This window comes from Ailuropoda melanoleuca, chromosome 5 (assembly GCF_002007445.2).
Source record: "Ailuropoda melanoleuca isolate Jingjing chromosome 5, ASM200744v2, whole genome shotgun sequence".
In the NCBI taxonomy this organism is placed as follows: Eukaryota; Metazoa; Chordata; class Mammalia; order Carnivora; family Ursidae; genus Ailuropoda; species Ailuropoda melanoleuca.
Window position 1 is genome coordinate 102,650,191 of NC_048222.1, and position 21,297 is coordinate 102,671,487.

General features: G+C 38.6%; 1 protein-coding gene across 6 annotated transcripts in view; it reads right to left on the minus strand.

Annotated features, from left to right (window-relative positions):
• Positions 1-21,297, minus strand: part of MND1 (meiotic nuclear divisions 1) — a 109,421-nt gene that overhangs the window by 59,143 nt on the left and 28,981 nt on the right. For all 6 annotated transcript variants that reach the window (XR_004625820.1, XM_034661505.1, XM_034661501.1 and 3 more), the window contains 2 exons: positions 2,981-3,055; positions 263-377 (listed from right to left, as the gene is read on the minus strand). Coding sequence is in view for 5 of the 6 variants with exons in the window: in XM_034661505.1 (XP_034517396.1) it covers positions 263-377; positions 2,981-3,055 (190 nt within the window). In the remaining variant the exon portion in view is untranslated. The remainder of the gene's footprint in view (positions 1-262; positions 378-2,980; positions 3,056-21,297) is intronic.

Here is a 21,297-nt window from a genome sequence, read left to right on the forward strand (position 1 = left end):
TTAAAAAAAAAATTTTTTTTATTTAAAAAAAAAAAGGGGCAGTGCCTGGGTGGCTCAGTCAGTTTGGCATCTGGCTCTTGGTTTTGGCTCAGGTCACGATCTGAGGGTTGTGAGATCGAGCCCTGTGACCGGCTCCACACTGTGCATGGAGCCTGCTTGAGATTCTCTCTCTCTCTGCTCCTCTCCTCACTCTCTCTCTCTCCACCTCCCTCTAAAATTTTTTCAAAAAATTAAAAAACCTTTAGGTGTGATATAAACTTACGTATTTCTTCCACAACTTGTGGGTCACATTCTTTGTATTTTTCTACTTCTGTCTTCAGCTGTTCCCTTTGGTCTCGAAGTGAAGACAGCTCTTTTGCTAGCATGGTTCGTTCTTCCTGCATTCAAAATAGTTTTATGTACAATTAAGACAAGCAAAATGTCATATGTTGTAAGGTTATACGTTTTATAAACATTTTCATCTTATTTCTCATAAGTAACGTGCACTAGGCTTTGGACAGCATTATATATACACATATCTATATTCACAGTATAAGAAACAAACTCAACTCTCATTTTTCTCTGAAATCTTAAGGATCTTTCATATATTTTTGACTAGTTGAATGGGAATTAATATGTAGAATGAACCACATCATAAATAGATGAAAGGTCACTGATTATCAAATGTTAGGAAAAGATACTGCCTCTTGGGTAGTTTCATAAGATTCTTCTGTCAATATATAATATTTTATGGCAACATCATCATTATACAATTTTCTTTAAAAGTGTGATAGACAATTTTTCAACCTTTAAGGATGATTAGCTTTTAAAAATATTTAAAGATATCAGAAAGAACAAATTATTGCTTGTGGCCTCCTATCACTTTCCTTTAAAGGTAAACCAGAATAAAGCTTTTAAAACAACAGGATCCAATAAACACGATTTGAAATTTCTAGCCATAGTTCTCACTAACAGGAAGTCACAGTGCCATAGTTTTCGATTCGTATGTATGAACAGTTATGGTACAGACTTTCAGGATAATCCTGAAGCAAAGCCAAATAGAGTTCAAGCTGCCTCAATGGGATTTATTTAAGGTTCCTTGCTAGCTTATATTTTGGTACTTGTATTTTTTTACTTTTGCCTTTAACTGTTCTCTTTTGTTCCAAAGTGAAGAAAGGCTCCTTTGCTAGCATTTGTACAAGGGAATGCATAGGCAGAGCAGCATGGGCTGAGTGGCTTAGTCCAACAGAACTCTACAATGATAGAAACGTTCCAGATGTGTGCTCTCCGATGCAGGAAACATTAGCCAAATGGACCTCCTGAGTATATGATATATGGCTATTGTTACTGAAAAACTGAATTTAATTGCACTTATTTTTAATTTAAGTGTAAACGGCCACACATGATTACAGTGTATACTGTATTAGCACAGCTCGGAAGAGACTGAAAAATAACTACAATATAAGGTGGTTATTATTTGCCAACCACACCCAAATTATACATGCTCCACCATGAAAAATGAGAAAAGCAGCAAAATGGTGAAGACTCTGTGCGAAGGCAATGATAAGTCTCCAGACACCCTGAACTGCGAGATGCCTCAGACTGTTACTAGCACTGAGATCTTTGCCACATTACTTTTATTTCTTGCGCCTTTAGTTACTCGAATTAAAAATGGAGATGGTAATAGTGGCTACCTCCTTGCACTGCTGGCAGGATTCAATGAACATAAAACGCACTGGGATCGTACCTGCCTGGCTCAGAGCAAGGACATTATGTATGTTAGCTATTTCTTCTTCTTCTTCATCAGCAGCAACACCATGAAAAATGCCAAGTAAATGGGGGCTAGGTGCTTCTGAAAAATCCTGATTGCTGTGCTCAGGATGAACACGAGAGTTCATCCTTCTCAGGAGCCTTTCTAAGCTACTATATTCCTCCGAGAGCTGCAGCACCCACAAGGATTTTTCCCAGGTGCAATGGATCCAGAGGACTGGGTAACACTCAGCAGACAACTTTTGGGCATGGATATTAGTTGAAGGTGTACCTACAATTTATTGCCAGTGCTGAGGAAGAAAAAAAGGATCAAATAAAGAAATGGTAATTGCTACTGTCCATTAAAGAAATATAACAGCTTCAAGTTACGCTCAGAACTTACCTTCCCTTAAATATTCTTCAAAAATTACCATTCTCCAATTCCTATCTGTGACTGCTGACTATTCCCATAAAAGAAGGTATGTGAAATAATTTTGAAAAGCCACTGTAAGCCTGTGGTGTATTCTTTGCAATAATGTGACTGTTTCTGAGTCTCTTTCACAATTAAGTGGTACAAATAGAGGCCTAGATGGAATGCTTAGTGGTGCATGTTGATCTTCAATATGTTTCCAAGTCATAAATCCATACTTGAGATAATGATGAAACTAGAAAATAAAGTGATTTTTAAAAACCCCTAATACTTCAGAACATTATACTTTTTAAAATAAAATAATGTCAATATTCATTTAAATAATTTAGAAATATTACAAAGCCCCAAGGATAATATGTTACTGTTTTCAATTTGTTCTGTGCCAAGACTTAAAAAACATGACTCTTAAAATTTTACATAAACATTTATAAAGGGCTTACCTTGTGCCAGGTACTCTTCTGAGTGCTTTGCAAATATTAGCTAGTTTAACCCACAAAATAACCTAATGAGGTAGATTTTATCCCCTATTTTACAGCTGGGAAAACTGAGAACAGAGAATTCAGGAGACTTTCAAACCCAGGCTGTCTGGCTCTGGGGTTTATGCTTCTATGCTGTGCTGCCATATATAATATAATAATATAATATAATAATAAAAGATAAACCCAGATTTACAATTAGTGAATCCTACCAGGTCCTATGTTCATGTCCTTTGCTGTATTCACCTCTCTTCTGGTAGGAATAGTACAATCCTCACAGGAAGCTCTAAGTTCTTACTTTTCTATTTAGAATTGACATTATTAAAGAATCTACAGACAAACTTACCGTTTCATGTCGGCCAATTTTAGCTTTCTCAATGCTTTTCTGTAGACTTGCATGCTTTTGGTTTCCCTCAGATAACTGGAAAATTAAAACAAATAAAATGGCTTTTTAAGATAAACTTGCTTAACATGAAGTTTATGAGTCAAGAAGTCAGTATGAGATTTGTTTTTAGCCCAAGTCAGTGTAACAAGTCAAAGACTACAACGGAAACTAACTTCTCTAATTTGAAGAAAACCAAGTACCATGAATCATTAGGGCAGAATGAAAAAAAAAAAAAAAGTTCAAAAATATTTCCTCTTATCCAATCAGAAAAGTGAATAATATGCTTTCAAATCTTTAGTTATCAGGTTCCCCGAATACAAGCCAAATAACTTGCGGTATATTATTTAGTTAAAAATTGAATTTGAAAATTCAAAAAAATGTTTTTTTTTTTTGTTTTGTTTTGNAAAAAAAAAAATCTGCTATACATTTAGGAGCCAAAATAAAGCTTTAAAGTCCTAAATTTAACAAGGAGATCTGGTTCTTTAAAACAAGGGTGCCCATTTATAAAATAACAACATGTTTAAAAAGTTAATATTCCACCCTTCAGGACTCACCTGAAATAATTAATAAATGCATGTGACATTTAAATTCAGGAATACTCTTCCAGTGAAAAAATACATATATCTATTAGCATAACATATTTCCATTAAAAATGTCCTTAAAATAACCAGATAGGTAGATGTTATNGAAGCAGGCTCCTAGCAGAGGAGCCTGATGTGGGGCTCGATCCCACAACGCCGGGATCACGCCCTGAGCCGAAGGCAGACGCTTAACCGCTGTGCCACCCAGGCGCCCCTGCATGTGACATTTAAATTCAGGAATACTCTTCCAGTGAAAAAATACATATATCTATTAGCGTAACATATTTCCATTAAAAATGTCCTTAAAATAACCAGATAGGTAGATGTTAACCAAATAGTTAATAATTATACAAAAAAGCCAATAATTAATGGATATATATCTTAATTATATTAATGAAGTGTCTTCCAGGTACTGTATGTCTGCTTGTAATTATTTATAACTTAAAAGCACTTGAAAGAGAGCTAATTCAGGAATTCCTTAACTCTGAATATATCTGTTTTAAATGTGATTTCATGACTTGTCATTTTAAGTATGTTGCTAATGGAGGAAGGCATGACTTAAATGATGTGATCAAATGGGAAGCTTCTGCTAATTATCTTAAGTACTGAAGCAACTTGGTTCAGCTCCATAGTGAAGGATTCTTGGTGTTCTGTTCTTAACATTTCAACTACCGAAGAAAACAATGAAACCAACTCTTGTAAGGCAGCCCTTGCTAACAGCTTTTCATCTACACATCTCTTAGAAGCGATACTGCTATAGTTCTTAATACATACCCTGGAATTAAACTAAACCCAGGCTTTCAAGTAATAAGAGCTGAGATTTTTAGCCACCGTATAGATATTATCTAAACCAGTCCTCAAACTTTAGCATATATCAGAATCACCTGAAGGGCTTATTAAAACTCAGNCGTATAGATATTATCTAAACCAGTCCTCAAACTTTAGCATATATCAGAATCACCTGAAGGGCTTATTAAAACGCAGGTTGCTGGGGTGCCTGGGTGGCACAGCGGTTAAGCGTCTGCCTTCGGCTCAGGGCGTGATCCCGGCGTTATGGGATCGAGCCCCACGTCAGGCTCCTCTGCTATGAGCCTGCTTCTTCCTCTCCCACTCCCCCTGATTGTGTTCCCTCTCTCGCTGGCTGTCTCTATCTCTGTCGAATAAATAAATAAAATCTTAAAAAAAAAAAACAAAAAACCAAAAACGCAGGTTGCTGGGCTACACCTCCCCGTTTCTGAATAGTAAGTCTGGAGTGGAACCTAATAATCTGCATTTCTAACATGCTCCCAGGTGATGGGTGATACTGACACTTCTGGTTTGGGGGCGCCATACTTCTGAGAACTACCGATCTTAACAAAAACCTGTTTTGTTAACCTCACTAACTACAAAACACAAGATATTACTATATGGGAGAATATTATCTAGTTCATCAGCAAAAATGAACTAGAAGCAAACAAAATATCTTCATAATTTTGTCACTAAAAGAAATACAAAAGTCCACATTTACAAAAATAGAAAAATGAGTGATACTCTATATTCCAGAAAGGTATTCACCATAAAATTCCTTTGAAGAACACTCTATATACATTTCCATAAATAAAACAAGAACCAACTACATACTATACCAAATCCATTTCCAACTTTCACTAAATAATTTTTTAAAATCCAGTGATTCAGAACAAACAATAGCAACAACAACAAAAACGACTTATAATTAGTAAGAAGAGGATTTCATCTTTAGATTTGAGGATCTGACACAATGCTTCTCTTTAATGCATTCCAGACCACCTATCCAGACACTCAGGGTTGAGAAACATAATGCCAATGTTTTCTAAAGGGCTAATTCACTGCCTGGAGGAACGGCCTATTCATAAGAAGAACAGAAAGACTGATTCAAGCTGGCTGCATTGGAATTCTGATTTGCTCCTTTTAAGAAATAAAAAAATTTCAAAGCATTAGGGAAGGAATATAGAAGTTTTCATAGGTGGGAAAGAATGTCTGGCAACAGGGAATGCAGAAAAGAGGTAACAGCAAGAGAAACCAGATGAGTCTACTGCTTCTTCAAAATTCACACACAGTATGTTATGGAAAAATGAGTTCTATGTCTCTTGTTGCTCCTTAAAAAGAAAAAAGCAGTATCATTTATTTTAATATTTTATACATTTTTAAAAATTTTGTTAGAGTATCTACAACTTTAAAATTCACTTTTTAAGGCGATATTTCATTCAGGCATTAGTCATAAGGAAACTATGAATAATGTAAAGAGATTTATATATGAAGATGGGAGCCATGTAATTGCCTTAACAATAGAGAAATGTTAAATCAATATTTCATGGGATGAATGTGCCACAATTATGTAGCCAAAGGAAATGTTTTGGAAGAATTTTTAATGACACTGTGAAATACAGAATAGAGTTTTTAAAAAGCTGGAAAAAAACTGTCAATACATTTGAAAGTCTGCAAGAAAATGCACAAAATTTAAAAAATGATTACTCCGTATTGTGAAACATACTTTTAAACTTTCTATATAATAAGCATATGTCATTATTATTTAAAAAATTCTTTTCCCATTATAAGCAATATTTGAATGTATTCTCAAGAAATGAGTACATTTTTATTTTAGAAGACTCAAACAATGTAGAAGAATTTAAACAGAGACTTTTTGCTCCCCACTTCTGCACCATCCCCAGAATCCCCTCTCCACAGGTGACCCCTGTAAAGTCTAGTGAGCATCCTTCTGTCCCACTCCTTTGCTTTGTTTTCAGATATAGGTCAATATAAAGAGTATTTCAGACACATATAGGTTTATCCTTTGTTATGTTCTGTAACTTGCTATTTTTAGTGAAATTTCCATGTCAACCTATATACATAGGTCTACTTAATTTTTTTAAAGATTTTATTTATTTATTTGAGAGAACAAGAGTGCACACACGCAGGGGGTGGGAGGAACAGAGGGACAAGCAGAACTCCCGCTGAGTGTGAAACCCAAGGCAGGGTTCCAGGATCATGACCCCTGCCAAAGTTAGACGCTTAATCGACTGAGCCACCCAGGCACCCCTACTTAATTTTTTTAAAAAGATTTATTTTAGAGAGAAAGCGTGTGAGCACAAGCAGGGGGAGGGAGAGAGAGAATCTTAATCAAACTTGCCACTAAGCACGGACCCCCATGCGGGGCTCAATCCCACGACCTTGAGATCATGACCTGAGCCGAAATCAAGAGTCGGATGCTTAACCAAATGAGCCATCCGGTACCCCTAATTTTTTGTAATAGATTTTTTTCAGAGCACTTTTAGATTCACAGTAAAATTGGATGGAAGGCACAGAGCGTTTCCAAGTAACCCTGTCCCCAGAGACACAAGTACCAGATTCATTTTCATTTTCAAATGAAACCCCCATTTTCAACCCCCCCCCAGTGGTCCATTGAACCTACATTGACACATCATTATCACCCAAAGTCCATAGTTTATTTACATTAAGGTTCACTCTTTGTGTTGTACATTCTGTGGTTGCGACAAACGTGTAATGACATATATTTATTAGTATGGTATTATACAGAATATGATATTAAAAGTTACTCCGATATTTTGAAAGCCAAAGACATGCAAAATCCAACTGGCGAAGTGAAACAAGTTAGATACAAAGTTATGGAGGGTTAGATTCTTCCAATATGAGAACTGGGTTATAATATGACAAACTCAGAGATGGAGGGCTAGGCAGCAGAGGTTATTAACTGTCTACCAACATCCGTTCTTCCTTGTAAGAGGACCCCAGTGAACAGTGAAAATAAATAGGAATTATTATGTCTGTCAGACTCATGGCAAGAATATCTCCTTGATACGGAATCTCTATTAAGAAACTCATCTGCTTGAGAAGAGACCCAAAATCCACTTGGAAGGGCAAGCTTAAAATTATCTGGAATGACATAATTGTTTCTTCAATAGGTGAATTTTTTTTTAAAATCAAGGGGAGACTTAGAATTAGGTATAAAGATGAGATTTGTATTATTATTTAAAAAATAACCTATACATATATTGCACTGTACTCATGGGGTAAATCATAAAAGCAACTTAGTTCCTGCCCCCAGCTGCTATTTTAAAAACAGCTCAATGAGGTAAGTACTACTCTGCCCCTTGAAGAGGTGGGAGTCCATGAGTTCCTTGATGACTCCTACTAACTACAGTTATTTTAAGTTGTCAAGCAAAGCCTCGATTCAGAAATTAAAATACCTAACAAAACAATGAATACTTTAAATCTTGATTTAAAGGTAAGATTTCCCTTTCCAGTCACACCTGGCTGCCAGTGGGTCTTTTGCTAGAAGAGGCACAATGTCCCCTTCTCTTTTCCGGACTAGAGTTTCTGTTCTCCCTCCATTCCCCTGACTGCAGTTTCTGCAGTGCCCCCCCCCCCACCAAGGCCTGGAGAAGGGGAGAGAAAACAGGTAGAGGGGATAGAAAATAGCATACACAAGGTACTGTTGCTAAGATGCCTCAGTGTTCTCTGGGCCTGGCAGATGTTTAAGCTTAAGTCTTGCACAGCTACACTCCTGGGTTCTTTGTAGGCTTCTCTGTTGCGTCCCCCTAACTATAATCCCGACGACGCAGAAGATACACTCTATTCCTCTGAGGGCTACACAACAGCCTACTGCTCACGTCTCCCTTCTCCAGCTTGCCCTTCACTCTCTTCCAGTCTGCTTTTTCAGAGGTTCATTCCACACAGACTTTAGGTTAGGTTTCAGTGCTCTCTGCGTGGAACTGAACATAGCTCCAGTGGCCTCTTGCTCTCTCGCTTTTGAATATGGCTCACCCATATACACTCCAGGATTGTTGGCCAATTCCATGCTTTTACGTAATAATGGACAGAATCAACCAATAGAGATAGATCTACATAGATGGTAAAATCAGCAAAATTATTTTTACATAAGAAATTGGTTATTTTCGTACTGTCTTTCAAGAGCACTGGGAAATGGTACGCCCACATTTTACTCTTACCATTTCTGAATACTTACAAGAATTAAGCTTGTCCACTACTGAAACTGTTAATAAAAATGTTGCTGAAACGTTACTTAGAATGTTTTGAACCAATAACTTACTCAGTTTCTTTAAGTAATTTAGTTTCATTAGAAGCCACCACTCTAAAATACAACAAATTACTTCCTAAGAAGCATCATTTAAAGAGTTTAAGCTCAAAGTTCGATTTAATTTAAATAGACTTTAAATTTAAAGCTTTAAATTTCTATTTAGGCCATGTTATATTAAACGCCACATTATAAAGCCAAAGAACAAGTCAAAAGAGACAACAGTGTTGAGAAAGTCAGTGCTTAGAGGACCTGCTCATAAAGATATTTATCTTTTTTTTTTCTTAAGATTTTATCTATTTATTTATTTGACAGAGAGAGACAGTGAGAGAGGGAATACAAACAAGAGGAGCGTGAGAGGGAGAAGCAGGCTTCCCACTGAGCAGGGAGCCCAATGAGGGGCTCGATTCCAGGACCCCGGGATCATGACCTGAGCCGAAGGCAGACGCTTAACTGCTGAGCCACCCAGGAGCCCCTAGGCTTTTATCTTTTTAAGAAAATAAAGACCATTCTCCTTTTTCTATTTCTGCCTCTTACAGTAGAAAGATTCACCAGAACTTGGATTTCAAAGGATAAAAAAGGCAACCTAAAGCCAGCTCTTCCATAGCCAAAACAGCTTTAGCAAAGAGAGCAACCCAACACATTCAGATGGTAAACTAACTCAAGAGTTGAGAACAGTCAACCAGAATAAGATCTGCAGCAAGTTTAAGTGTTAGAAATTATTGAAAGGTGAGATAGATACAGCTTTTAAAAATATAACAATTAGAGGGGCGCCTGGGTGGCACAGCGGTTGGGCGTCTGCCTTCGGCTCAGGGCGTGATCCTGAAATTGGGGGATCGAGCCCCACATCGGGCTCCTCCGCTGTGGGCCTGCTTCTTCCTCTCTCACTCCCCTGCTTGTGTTCCTTCTCTCTCTGGCTGACTCTATCTCTGTCAAATAAATAAATAAAAAAGAAAGTGTAAAATACCAATTTGCACTATTAAAAAAAATATATATATATAACAATTAGAGGTGCCTGGGTGGCTCAGTCGGTTCAGTGTCCAACTCTTGGTTTCAGCTCAGGTCATGATCTCAGGGTCCTTGGATAGAGCCCCATGTCAGCTTCTGCGTTCAGTGTTGTGTCTGCTTGAGATTCTCTCCCACTGACCCCCCCACCCCCTGCTTTTGCCCTCTATCTCTCAAATAAATAAATAAAATCTTAAAAAAAATGTTATTAACAAAATTTAAAGTTGAGGTTGTTTTGCATCTAATCTAAACTTATTTTTCAAAGAGTTATAGTGTAGGAAATTTAGTTACAAATAAATATAAACACTAGGAAGACTGAACAAAGCCCTATATTTGAATCTGATGAAATATAGGCCTGGAAGTTTGAACCATACCCTTTGGTCAAATAAGAACCATACTTTAAACAAACAAAAAACACCCAACTAACAGGGCTATTTTTGTGAAACTTCTAAACACACAAAACAGCCACAGACGTTAAAAATATTGAAACATTAGGGGCGCCTGGGTGGCACAGCGGTTAAGTGTCTGCCTTCGGCTCAGAGCATGATCCCGGCGTTATGGGATCGAGCCCCACGTCAGGCTCCTCTGCTATGAGCCTGCTTCTTCCTCTCCCAATCCCCCTGCCTGTGTTCCCTCTCTCGCTGGCTGTCTCTATCTCTGTCGAATAAATAAATAAAATCTTAAAAAAAAATATTGAAACATTAAAATGTATAAAATATTGATTTTTTTGAGGGTAAAACAGGCCAAACTAACTGAAATTAGGGCTATCCCAGGAATTTGAATATATATATATTTTCTTTTATCTTGACACTGCCACCACTTGGTGGCATGAAATTAAAATTGCAGGCTCAGTTTTTTTGTGGAGTAAATCTTTTCCAAGTTGGCTGATTTGGGGAGAGAAGATAGTTATGAATGAAGAATGGATGTCACAAACCTGTAACTCACATGAAGCATATAAGAGTACAGGGAATTCTATAGCTCTAGAGTCAGGCTTCTCAGACATCTGGCAACCAGCTCCAATAGCAAAGGAAAATAATTTCTGAAGAAAAGTTTAAAAAGCCTAGTTCAAAGCTACCTACTACAAAAGAAAATACAAACAAACAAATATAAAAATCTCTGAAATCGTTAAATCCTATAAAAAACCTCTGAATTCTGAGTATAAAGTCATGCAAGTTTCACAGCTGTAATATTACCCATTGTAATTATTAGTTTAAATTATAGGAAACGGGCCCCCTAGGAAACTGGACCTGAATTATGATGGCTTAGCCTTCCAGTGTGAGCATGTAACTCAAAGCTGGCCTATGAGACATAAAGAAAAGCCTAGTTGGGAAAGGGGGCATTCTGGGATTTTCTTCCTGGAAAAAAAGAGATGTACAAGAAGCAAATCCATCTTTCTTTCTTCCAGCTTTGAATACCGTCATGGAAGACATAGTAGCTGCAGTAGCTACCTGCATCTAAAAAGGGAAAGCCAAAAAATGGCAGAGAAGCCAGTCATCAATCTGTGGTTAGATTAACCAATCCTGACACAGCCCACCTCTAAACTTCTTATATAAGAACCCCTATTATTTAACCCAATTTGGATCTATTTTTCTGTTATTTGTGGCTGAAAATATCCTGATTCATGTTTATAAAAAAACCCATAACATTGGGCAGCATTTCATGAAAATGGGTCAAGTAAGGGGCACCTTGGTGGCTCAGTCGGTTAAGCGTAACTTCAGGTCAGACTGTTATCTGAGGGTCCTGGAATTGAACCCCATGTCAGGCTCCCCACTTGGCAGGGAGTCTGCTTGTCCCTTTCCCTCTGCCTCTCTCCCCGCTCGTGCTCTCTCTCTCAAATAAATAAATAATCTTTAAAAAAAAAAAGAAAGAAAATGGGTCAAGTAAGATTCACAATGTATGTACCCCCATATTACAGGATCTGAGAACTCAAATCAGCTAGTTTATCTTTATTAATCCAGGATCCCCCAATACCTTCGATTATAGAACTTTCCTTTTAACTAACACCTATTATATATCCATTCCACAGAATTACTTTGGGTAATGCTGAGCTAGTGTCCAGCAAACTATAATTCAGGCAAAGTGGTGGTAAAAAGAAAGTATGGAGCTTAAAATTTATGCTTAATCATTCATATATGATACTTCTGAGGCTGAATCCCCCCTCTCAAATGAGATTACTATAATCACAACTACTTAGTGGAAATCATCTTCACTGCTATATGTTGTAGGGAAGACAAAGAAAAACTATAGGCCAAGGAGGAAGGCTCCTAGACCAAGAACACAATAGCTGGGACTGAAACTAGACAGAGCTGTATTGATTTGTGCATGCACTCAACAACACTTATTCTGTCTCTACATGTCTGAGTAATTGCATTCCACACTGGGGAAAAACATGATTAAGATATCTCTGCCCTCAAAGAATGTCTGCCGTGGAAATAAAGCATATAAAGACTTCACTCTATAAAAGAAATATATACAAGATGGTCAAAGCACAAAGAAGTTCTAAACTGTTGAGAAGGAGGGGATAAAAACTCAGAAAAGATTCTTGAGGTGGGTCTTAATGGATAGATGTCTCTGGTTAACGGCCAGGTTGGAGTTTGTTAGTTGTGCTAGTAAAAAGAGCCAGCCAAGCACAGCATGTAAAAACACAAAGATATAAAATGAGTAGCACTTAGGAAGCTGTAAACAATTTGGTATAACTCATCTGCAAGGCTAGCGAAGGGGTAACAGCAGGTTATTGGAGTGGCCAGTGGCAGGAGCTAGATTACAGAGGCTTTAAAGCCAAGCCGAGGAATCTGGACTTTATTATTCAGGATTGGGAAAACATCCAAAGGACATTAAAGATAACTACTATAGCAGATAGGAGAAAGTGAAGACTGGAGACAGGGAGACGGGTAAGGACAATAATTCAAAATTCTGGGCCAGAGATAATGAGAATCTAAGCCAAAACAGTGGCAGTAGGGTGGGAGACAAAAGGAGGCATTTGAGAGATATTGGTGTGTAGAATCAACTGAGGTTTAGAATGAGCTGGATATGGAGGAAAGGAAGAAAAAAAACCCAAGATAACTACCTGGTTTGGGTGACTAAGTGGATAGTAGTTCCAGAATGTAGAAGACACAGAAGCACGTTTGGTAATGAACTGAGCTGTAAACACACAGACTGTGCTTTGCCTGTCAGCCATCCAAGGAGAGAGGTCTAGTCGGTAGCTGAACAGACAAGTGTGGGGCTCAGTGCAGAGGGACAGGCAGGAGATAAAGACTGGGGAATCAGAGGTGTGTGGGTGGCAATGGCAGTCATGGGAGTAGATGAGATTTCGAAAAAGAAGGCGCAGAGCAAGAAGGGAGAGGGACTGAGGACAGAATGTTGGGGACCAGACTAGGGATCCCTAGTTTGCCTGGGTTTGAGTTATTTTTCCCTATTTCAAAAATCTTCACAGAAAACATATATTTACTTAAGATAAAGGCTACATAGGCTAAAGTCCCATGAATGGTAGTTCTTCCAAAATGAGACTTCAGTAAAAAGAATATGCAAACTCTTCCTTACAATTAGGGAGAGGGAAGCACTATTTTAAAGCCTAGATTTCTACCAACTAAATACGTTAGCACGAGTTATTTCACGTCAATTTTGTAGAGCTCTTATTGGTGTCACTTAGATCTCTGGTTGAAATAATGAAAAAAAAAAAAAAAGAATGGGAATGAAATAATAGTCATGAATCTAAAACAGGGCGTTGATAATAGTTTGGAAAACACCAGACTAAGATAATTCCAGGAATGAAAATAGGGCAAGTACAAGAAACACTAAACTAACTAAAGGTAACTGACAATAAGTGGTGATGGATTACGTAAAAGATAAAAAGAACCGAAGTTAATCTTCCAATGTGAAGGAAGCAGAATTGTGGAAGTGACAGACCCCAGGATGATCTCCATTTTCTGTATTCTTAAACATGTTCAGTTAAAAACAGAAGTCTGGAAAGAATATGAAGTTTGTTTTAGAGCTACAGATCTTACTCAGATATTCGTTATACAGATTAAAAATGCAATCTAAGGGGATAAGTATGGAGGAGAAAACATCCTTTGGAATCAATCTTGAAGGGCATGGGAATGAAGAGAAGAAAACAGCAGTAAATGGTAATAGAGTAGTCCCCCCCCCTTATCTGCAGGGGATTTGGTCCTAGGCCCCTACATATACTGTTTTTCCCTATACATAGATACCTATGATAAAGCGTAATTAATACATTAGGCTCAAGAAGAGCCTGCGTCTCCCTCTCCCTCTGCCCCTCCCCTGCTTGCGCTCTCTTTCTCTCACTCTCTCTCTCAAATAAGTAAATAAAATCTTAAGGAAAAAAAAAAGAACCTTTCAATGCAGCAGAAATTAAAATTACTTAAATAAATCAGAACCTCTGGCATTCAAAAAAGTAGAAAAACCCCAGGCAGATAATATTTATAGAAGTATAAACATACACCAATGAAAATGTATTTGTGCAGCAAAACTAGCAAAAAAAAAGATTATACAAGAAGATGGTCAAGTATTACCATATTTCAAGGAAAAATCAAAATACAAATGTTATTTGTTGATTATAACACTATAGCCCAGCATCACTACTGCAGCCTAAGGAGGGAAAGAAAATCAAAGATAAAGCAGAGTGTTTTCTGTATAACTCAGGTACTCATAGAGAATGGACTACATTATCATTAAACACTTTGTTATCTGATCAATTATGCTACAGTTATAGAACTTTATACTTCCATAAAATGATGTCCTATTTCTATTACTATGCCTCAGCCAGCCCTTTAGGCTTACTGACTCATCTAATCCACCTCTAACCTCCGTCCTCCCTTACCCAGTTCCACTCCCAGTTTCCTCTAGAGCTTGAAGTGGCACTGTGACACTGCTTCGACCTATAAAAATTAAGCAAAAGTCTACTGGAGAGCTTCTGGGAAAGCTTTTGTTTTCCTGCTAAGGGAGACAGCCATTCCAGCAATTTACCGTCCTTCACAAAAGGAGCTGTGGCAGCCATCTCGTGACCGTGATGGAAAGGCCAAGAGGCTCATGAAGATGCCGACCCTGAGACCACTGCATCACTGATCCAGACTAAGAGACATCTACCTCTGGACTGTATGTGAGAAAAATAAACTTCCATTTAAGCCACTATTAGTCAGATATTCAATTACTTGCAGACACAAGTAATCTTCATCAAGCATCTTAGAAAACTTTAAAGCTAGTAAGAACATGGTTTAGAAGTTGACCTGTTGTATGATGTGTTCATTTATTTGTTCAACTGGTTAAATGCCTGCTTTCTATTAGGCTTAGTGTTAGGTTTTGGGGAGAGAAAGTTGAAGATAAAAAAAAGTCTCTCAGTTTGAGCCGCATACTTAATGTGAGAGAGAGAGAGACGTGTAAATACGGCAGCCGTGATAAATCTCTAATAGAGCATGGACAAAATGCAATAATAGCAAAGGGGAACCAGGAGAGGTTTTTTTTTTCTTTTTGTTTTTTCAAAATTCAAAATCTAGGTCTAAGTCAGAAAACTCTCCAGTCCTGCTCTGTCCTCCCAAATGATCAGTGAAAAGTAGGCGAGGAGGAAGAAAGTCTGGAAGCAAGCACCAGTTCGGCACTGGCGGGGATTTCTGATAACCCTGACCTACCTACAGCTGTTGTCCACGTTATCAGGGAACAGGAGGTTCGAAGAAGCACTCCTGCCTGTGTTATTGGGAGCACAGTGGGCCTGGAGCTTCTCATTCTTACAGACCCAGAGCGGTCCGGGAGACCTAGCTGAGAGTGAGGGTTCCCATGTTCGAGAAAAAGAAAGGGTGCACTAACCCGAACAGGAGGTGCAGCTGCAAGGCAGAGGACTAAGGGGGAACACTGGTTCCTTCAGGAGACGCCGGCCTGGATGAATGCCAAGGACCAGACGCTTCTTCCAAAACCATTCCTGTGTGAGCCAGAGTACAGATGCTCACCCCAAAGAGAAAGTGGGCCACTGGGGAGGGAAGAATTCAAACCGGCTGAATTTACCTCAGTTTATTGAGCTTACTGAGAAATCCCTCAGGTGCCTTCGTTTTTTACTACCAGGTGGAATAGGCTCAAATTTGATATTAGGTTTCATTTCTGCCCATATGAGTTTGTAACCTGAGCATTTATATTGGCTATGTAAGGGTCTTGGGTATCTTTTCACTCAAAAACATAATCACTGTCATCATTTATGCTACCTGAACCTGACTTTCAGAGAATATAGACAGACAGCATGTGTTCTCCATCCACACACAAAGACAAGCAACAAAGGGGAAAATCTACATTTAGATAAAAATTACTATTTTTAAAAAATCTGAACTTCACAGACTCAAGGTGTGCACTGCTCATGACTGTAGATTCCACTCCGAAACGTCTTCCCACTCTATTTTCCTCAAGCCTAGAGCCAGTGTCTTATTTCAGGACTTCATCATCTCTTAACTGAACAATTTTACAGTGGACACTCCTACTTACCTTCTGTACTGCCCACAGAACCATCTTACTAAAATAAGGCTCTGAGGGGCACCTGGGTGGCTTAGCTGGTTAAGAGGCCGCCTTCAGCACAGGTCATGATTTCAGCGTCCTGGGATCCAGCCTGGAGTTGGAGTCAGTCGGGGCTCCCTGCTCAGCAGGGAGTCTGCTTGTCCCTCTCCCTCGGCCCTTCCCCCCAGTTTATGCTCTCTCTTTCAAATAAATAAATTCTTTAAAATAAAATAACGCTGTGATTACCTCATCTCCCTATTCAAAATCCTTCAAGAGAGAGAGTCCTTTATTATCAGCATCTGCCTACCAATCCAGCTATTGTTCATGGATCCCTTACACGAAATGGAGCAGTAAAGAACAACACCTCATACGTGAGGTGCCTCGCTGGCTCAGCTGGGAGAGCATGTGACTCTTCATCTCAGGGTTTTAAGTTCGGGCCCCATGTTGGGTGGAGATTACTTAAAAAAATAAATAAATAAAATCTTCCCCCCCCCCCAAAAAAGGTTCTATCACACATTATATAGTTCTATACACACGTGGTCTTTGCATAAAATAACAAAAGCTAAAGCACTACTATATATTGGGGCACCTGGCCAGCTGGGTCTGTAGTGCATGTGACTCTTCATCTCTGGTCGTGAGCCCCATGTTGGGCATAGAGTTTACATTAAAATAAAAAAAAAAAACACCACATTTCTATGTATCAGTCATTATTGTAAGCAGTTATATATAACCCATTTATTATATTGTCACAACTACCCTGTGAAGTAGGAAACTTTAGGAACATTTTACATATGAGAAAAGAGAGGCAAAAGAGGTTTCTAGTAAATGGAAGAAGTTGGATTTGAATCTAAAGACTCTGGGTCTGGAGTCCACTCTTTTAAGTCACTGCCTTAACATACTGGTCTCTGTTACCCACTATGCCCTTCACCCTCAACACTCTCCTAAGCTCCCATAATTCTTTTCAGAACCAACTTAAATGTCTCCTTCCTTAACTGAAAGGCTATCCTCAGCAGAATTAACTTTCATCTCCTTTTGTACTACCATCTTCTTCCGTAGAACGCACATCACAGCATCCTGCAATGATTTGTGGACAGGTGTGTCTCCTCACTAGACTGTGAGGTCCTGGGGACAGGAAGGACCTAATTTATCATTATGTCCCTGTCACCAGTTCCAACACCGGCCACAGCAAGCATTCACTAAACATTTACCGAACTGAATCAATTTCAATAGAAATAATGCTTATTTTTATTTATTTATTTTTTTAAAGATTTTATTTATTTATTCGACAGAGATAGAGACAGCCAGCGAGAGAGGGAACACAAGCAGAGGGAGTGGGAGAGGAAGAAGCAGGCTCATAACAGAGGAGCCTGATGTGGGGCTCGATCCCACAACGCCGGGATCACGCCCTGAGCCGAAGGCAGACGCTTAACTGCTGTGCCACCCAGGCGCCCCGCTTATTTTTATTTAAAATGTCTTCAAAGTTGTCCACATGGCCCATTAGTGGACCTACTCTTTATTTACTTGGTTTTGGCAATAAATAATTCTATATACTCATTTCTAAAAACCAGTTTAAAAAAATCTTTAAATTATCATAAGAGAATCTATTAGTGTCTCCCAAATCAATACAGTGTCTGAAATCCAGCTTAGCGTGGATTTCAAAATGTAATGTTTAACACAAACCTAGTCCTAGAAAATGTGTCCCCTAGACTACCTTCCACTAGTCATAAATGGGTTGCAAATCAGAATTTAGATAAAGAACTATGGAAGACCTTAACAGAGCAAAATAATTTCTTTTAAAAGGTATGATTTCCATAATTCTGACCCCTTAATTAAATTTTAAAAAATCAGTTAAAAACTGCTACAAAGACTTGCTGCAGCACTAATGAAATTCTCTGAATCAGTGCATGGTTTCATTAGAACTAACTTCATATCCTTTGTTTCCTTTACTTCTCACTCACTTGTCAAATACCTGTCATTTGCCAAGAACTGTGCCCAGTCCTGAAGATACAGGCTGACTAGTGTTAGGGCTGAGTCATCTAACAGCTGCAGCACAGGGGGGGTGGATTGGAGTTCCACTCAGGGTGCTCTGGCAGGGAAGAAAGAAATACCCAAGTCAGAACAGGGAGCACTAGAAGGATAGACAGGGGTGTGAATACAAAATAAAAGCATATTGGAAATGGTATTCCTGGGGCACCTGGGTGGCTCAGTTGGTTAAGAGTCTGCCTTCAGCTCAGGTCATGATCCCAGGGTTCTGGGATAGAGCCCCACGCCGGGCTCCCTGCTCAGCGGGGGTCTGCTTCTCCCTCTCCCTCTGCTTGTATTCTCTCTCACTATCTCTGTCTCTGTCTCTGGCTCTCAAATAAATAAATAAAATCTTAAAAAAAAAAAAAAGGAAATGGTATTCCTTTTGGGAAAAGACTAAAAACTGTGCATTTCAAATCAGTAGTGGTCAGTTATTTCCAATACTGCCAGGTGACACTGTATGACTAGCTTGTCAAGCACAGTAATTATAACATTTCTCTTATGTAGTCACGTACATGTTATAGGACACCATCACACATCCATCAATATAAGCTAAGGTAAAATGAAGGAAGTCATTCCCTTGAGGTTGAGATTGCTCCTTCATTTTTGAGGCCAAGCTATTCAAAACAAAGAAAAGGAGAACCAGAAGATGATGGAAAGAATAGCTTATCCTAATGCACTTTGTCTTGCTTTTCTTTACAAAAAGTAGTTAGAAAGACCAGGACACACACACATTGACACACACATATACACTTTCTCTCTCTCTCACACATACACCTACACAGACACACTGACTAAAATCACTATTGCACTGGGAAAAACCAGCAAGTTTTAGCCAAAACTCCTGAAACTGTTACCAAGAAGAAAAAAATCATCTCTTGACCTTTAAAAAGTTCTATACATTCTTCAGGATACAGAGAAATGTCATTTCACTGAGGAGTTCCCACAATGGAATTAATTTTTAAGCTACATAAAAATTCACAACGAAGACTTAGGAGAAAAAATCTGGTTATTTCTGGGGTGCCTGAGTGGCTTAGTCATTAAGCATCTGCCTTCAGCTCAGGACATGATCCTAGGTCCTGGAATCAAATACCGCATCAGGCTCCCTGCTCCACTGGGAGCCTGCCTCTTCCTCTCCCACTCCCCCTGCTTGTGTTTCCTCTCTTGCTAGCTGTCTCTCTCTGTCAAATAAATAAAATCTTAAATAAAAAAAAAAAAAAAGATCTGGTTATTTCTATTTTCTGTGGAACCAAAAGTGCTGTTTCTACTACCATCCAAACAGTATAACATATTTGCTTCTATTTCAGAAGAACCAGCACCTTAAACATGCACCACCACTCTCAGCTCCACGTGAGCTTTTCTTGACCAAGAAAGTAATTTACGTGAAAACGTTCAGGAATGCATCCATGTGACAGCTATTTAGAGAGACTAGTTTAACAACTATTTCTTCTAACCCAATCCAAATATTTATTTCAATCATGCAGAAATAAATTACTACACATTACATTATTCTCAGCAACATTAATAAAGTCTTACTCATCTATACGGGGGGGGGCGGGAATTTTTCCTTAATAACACAATGTAACAACACTATTTTCTAAGCTTATAATCTAATTTTTAAAAGCAATTAGATCAGCAAAATAAATAAATAAAAATATTCTGGCAGAAAAATTTTCAACTTCCTCTGCTTGGTGTACATAATAAAATTCAAACAACCACTAAGATACCCCGTAATATGGGCCTCAATCCAATTTCCAACCTTATTTGCCCATTACTATACAACAAAAACTTCCATCTTCTTTCCAGACTGGTCACCAACTATCCACTGAACATATTTACATTGAAGTTTTCTTTATCTGTGGTTATGTGTGAGGGATGTGGGGTCAGAATGCCTGGATTCAAATCTTGCTTTACCATTACTAACTATCACCGTGGGCAAGTTATTCACCCCCTTGGTGCCTCCGTCTTCTCACAGAGGTAGAGTTAATGCCTCCTCATGCAGGTGTTGGGAGTCCAGTGCTATAAAGCATGCAAAAGCTCTGCTACGGTATGTTTGTGTTCCTCCAAAGTTCACATGTTGAAATCCTAACCCTCAAAGGTAATGGTGATAACCTTAGGTAGGTAAGGCCTTTGGGAGGTACTGCTGTCATGAAGGTGAGCCCTCAGGAATGGGATTAGTGCCATATTAACAGGCTCCAGAGAGATGCCGAAGCAATTAAACCAGGTGAGGATATAACGAGAAGCCTGTGACCCAGGAGAGTGCTCCTACCTGACCAGCCTTCAGAATGGTGAGAAACAAGGTTTTGTTGTTTATAAGCAAACCAGTCTGTGGTATTTTGTTATAGCAGCCTGAATGGACTAAGACAAACTCTTAAAACTATACCTGGCTAAGTACTCAGTGAATTTTGGCTGCCATTTTCAACATCAGCATCAATGGCTCCGTCCGTCCCCCTCTGAGAATCTCCTCCATCCACCTGAATCTCCTCAACCTGCAGCTCAAAATAATCATTTCTAAGAAGTCTCCCTAAGTATGTGGATTTATAAAAATCTTTCATCCTCTCAACTCATAGAACAATTAGGACCCATAGAACAGGTAGTATTTGGCACTTATCTTACATAAACTAAAAAGCTAATTAACTATGTCTTTTCATGAAAGTTATTTAAGGTATTTATCTCGCCTTACCAAGTACAGAACATGAAACACATATTCTAGTATTTTTACATTGCCCACAGAACTTAGCACAGTGCATGCACAGAGCAGGTATATAGAAGTATCTCTCAAAGCAGTAAATGCAACTACGCATAGTTGATGGGCTTATTTGCCATCTTAGAATATGTTAGAGAGAAACATAAATTATAACCATGAGGCTTTTAGACTGCCTTTAATAATGATCAATACATATAACCTAAAGGCAAGGGAGAAAAACAAATGTGTTTCTTGATTTAATTTTCAGATCTACTACAAGAATGTCCATTCTAAAGGGATGAATACATTTCTGTACATAATTGGAATCACTGGCAGAACCAAAGCAGAACAGAATGATGAAAAGAACAAAAGAAATGAAAAGAAAAGAACGGAGGAAATTTAGAGTTCCTCCATGCTCTCT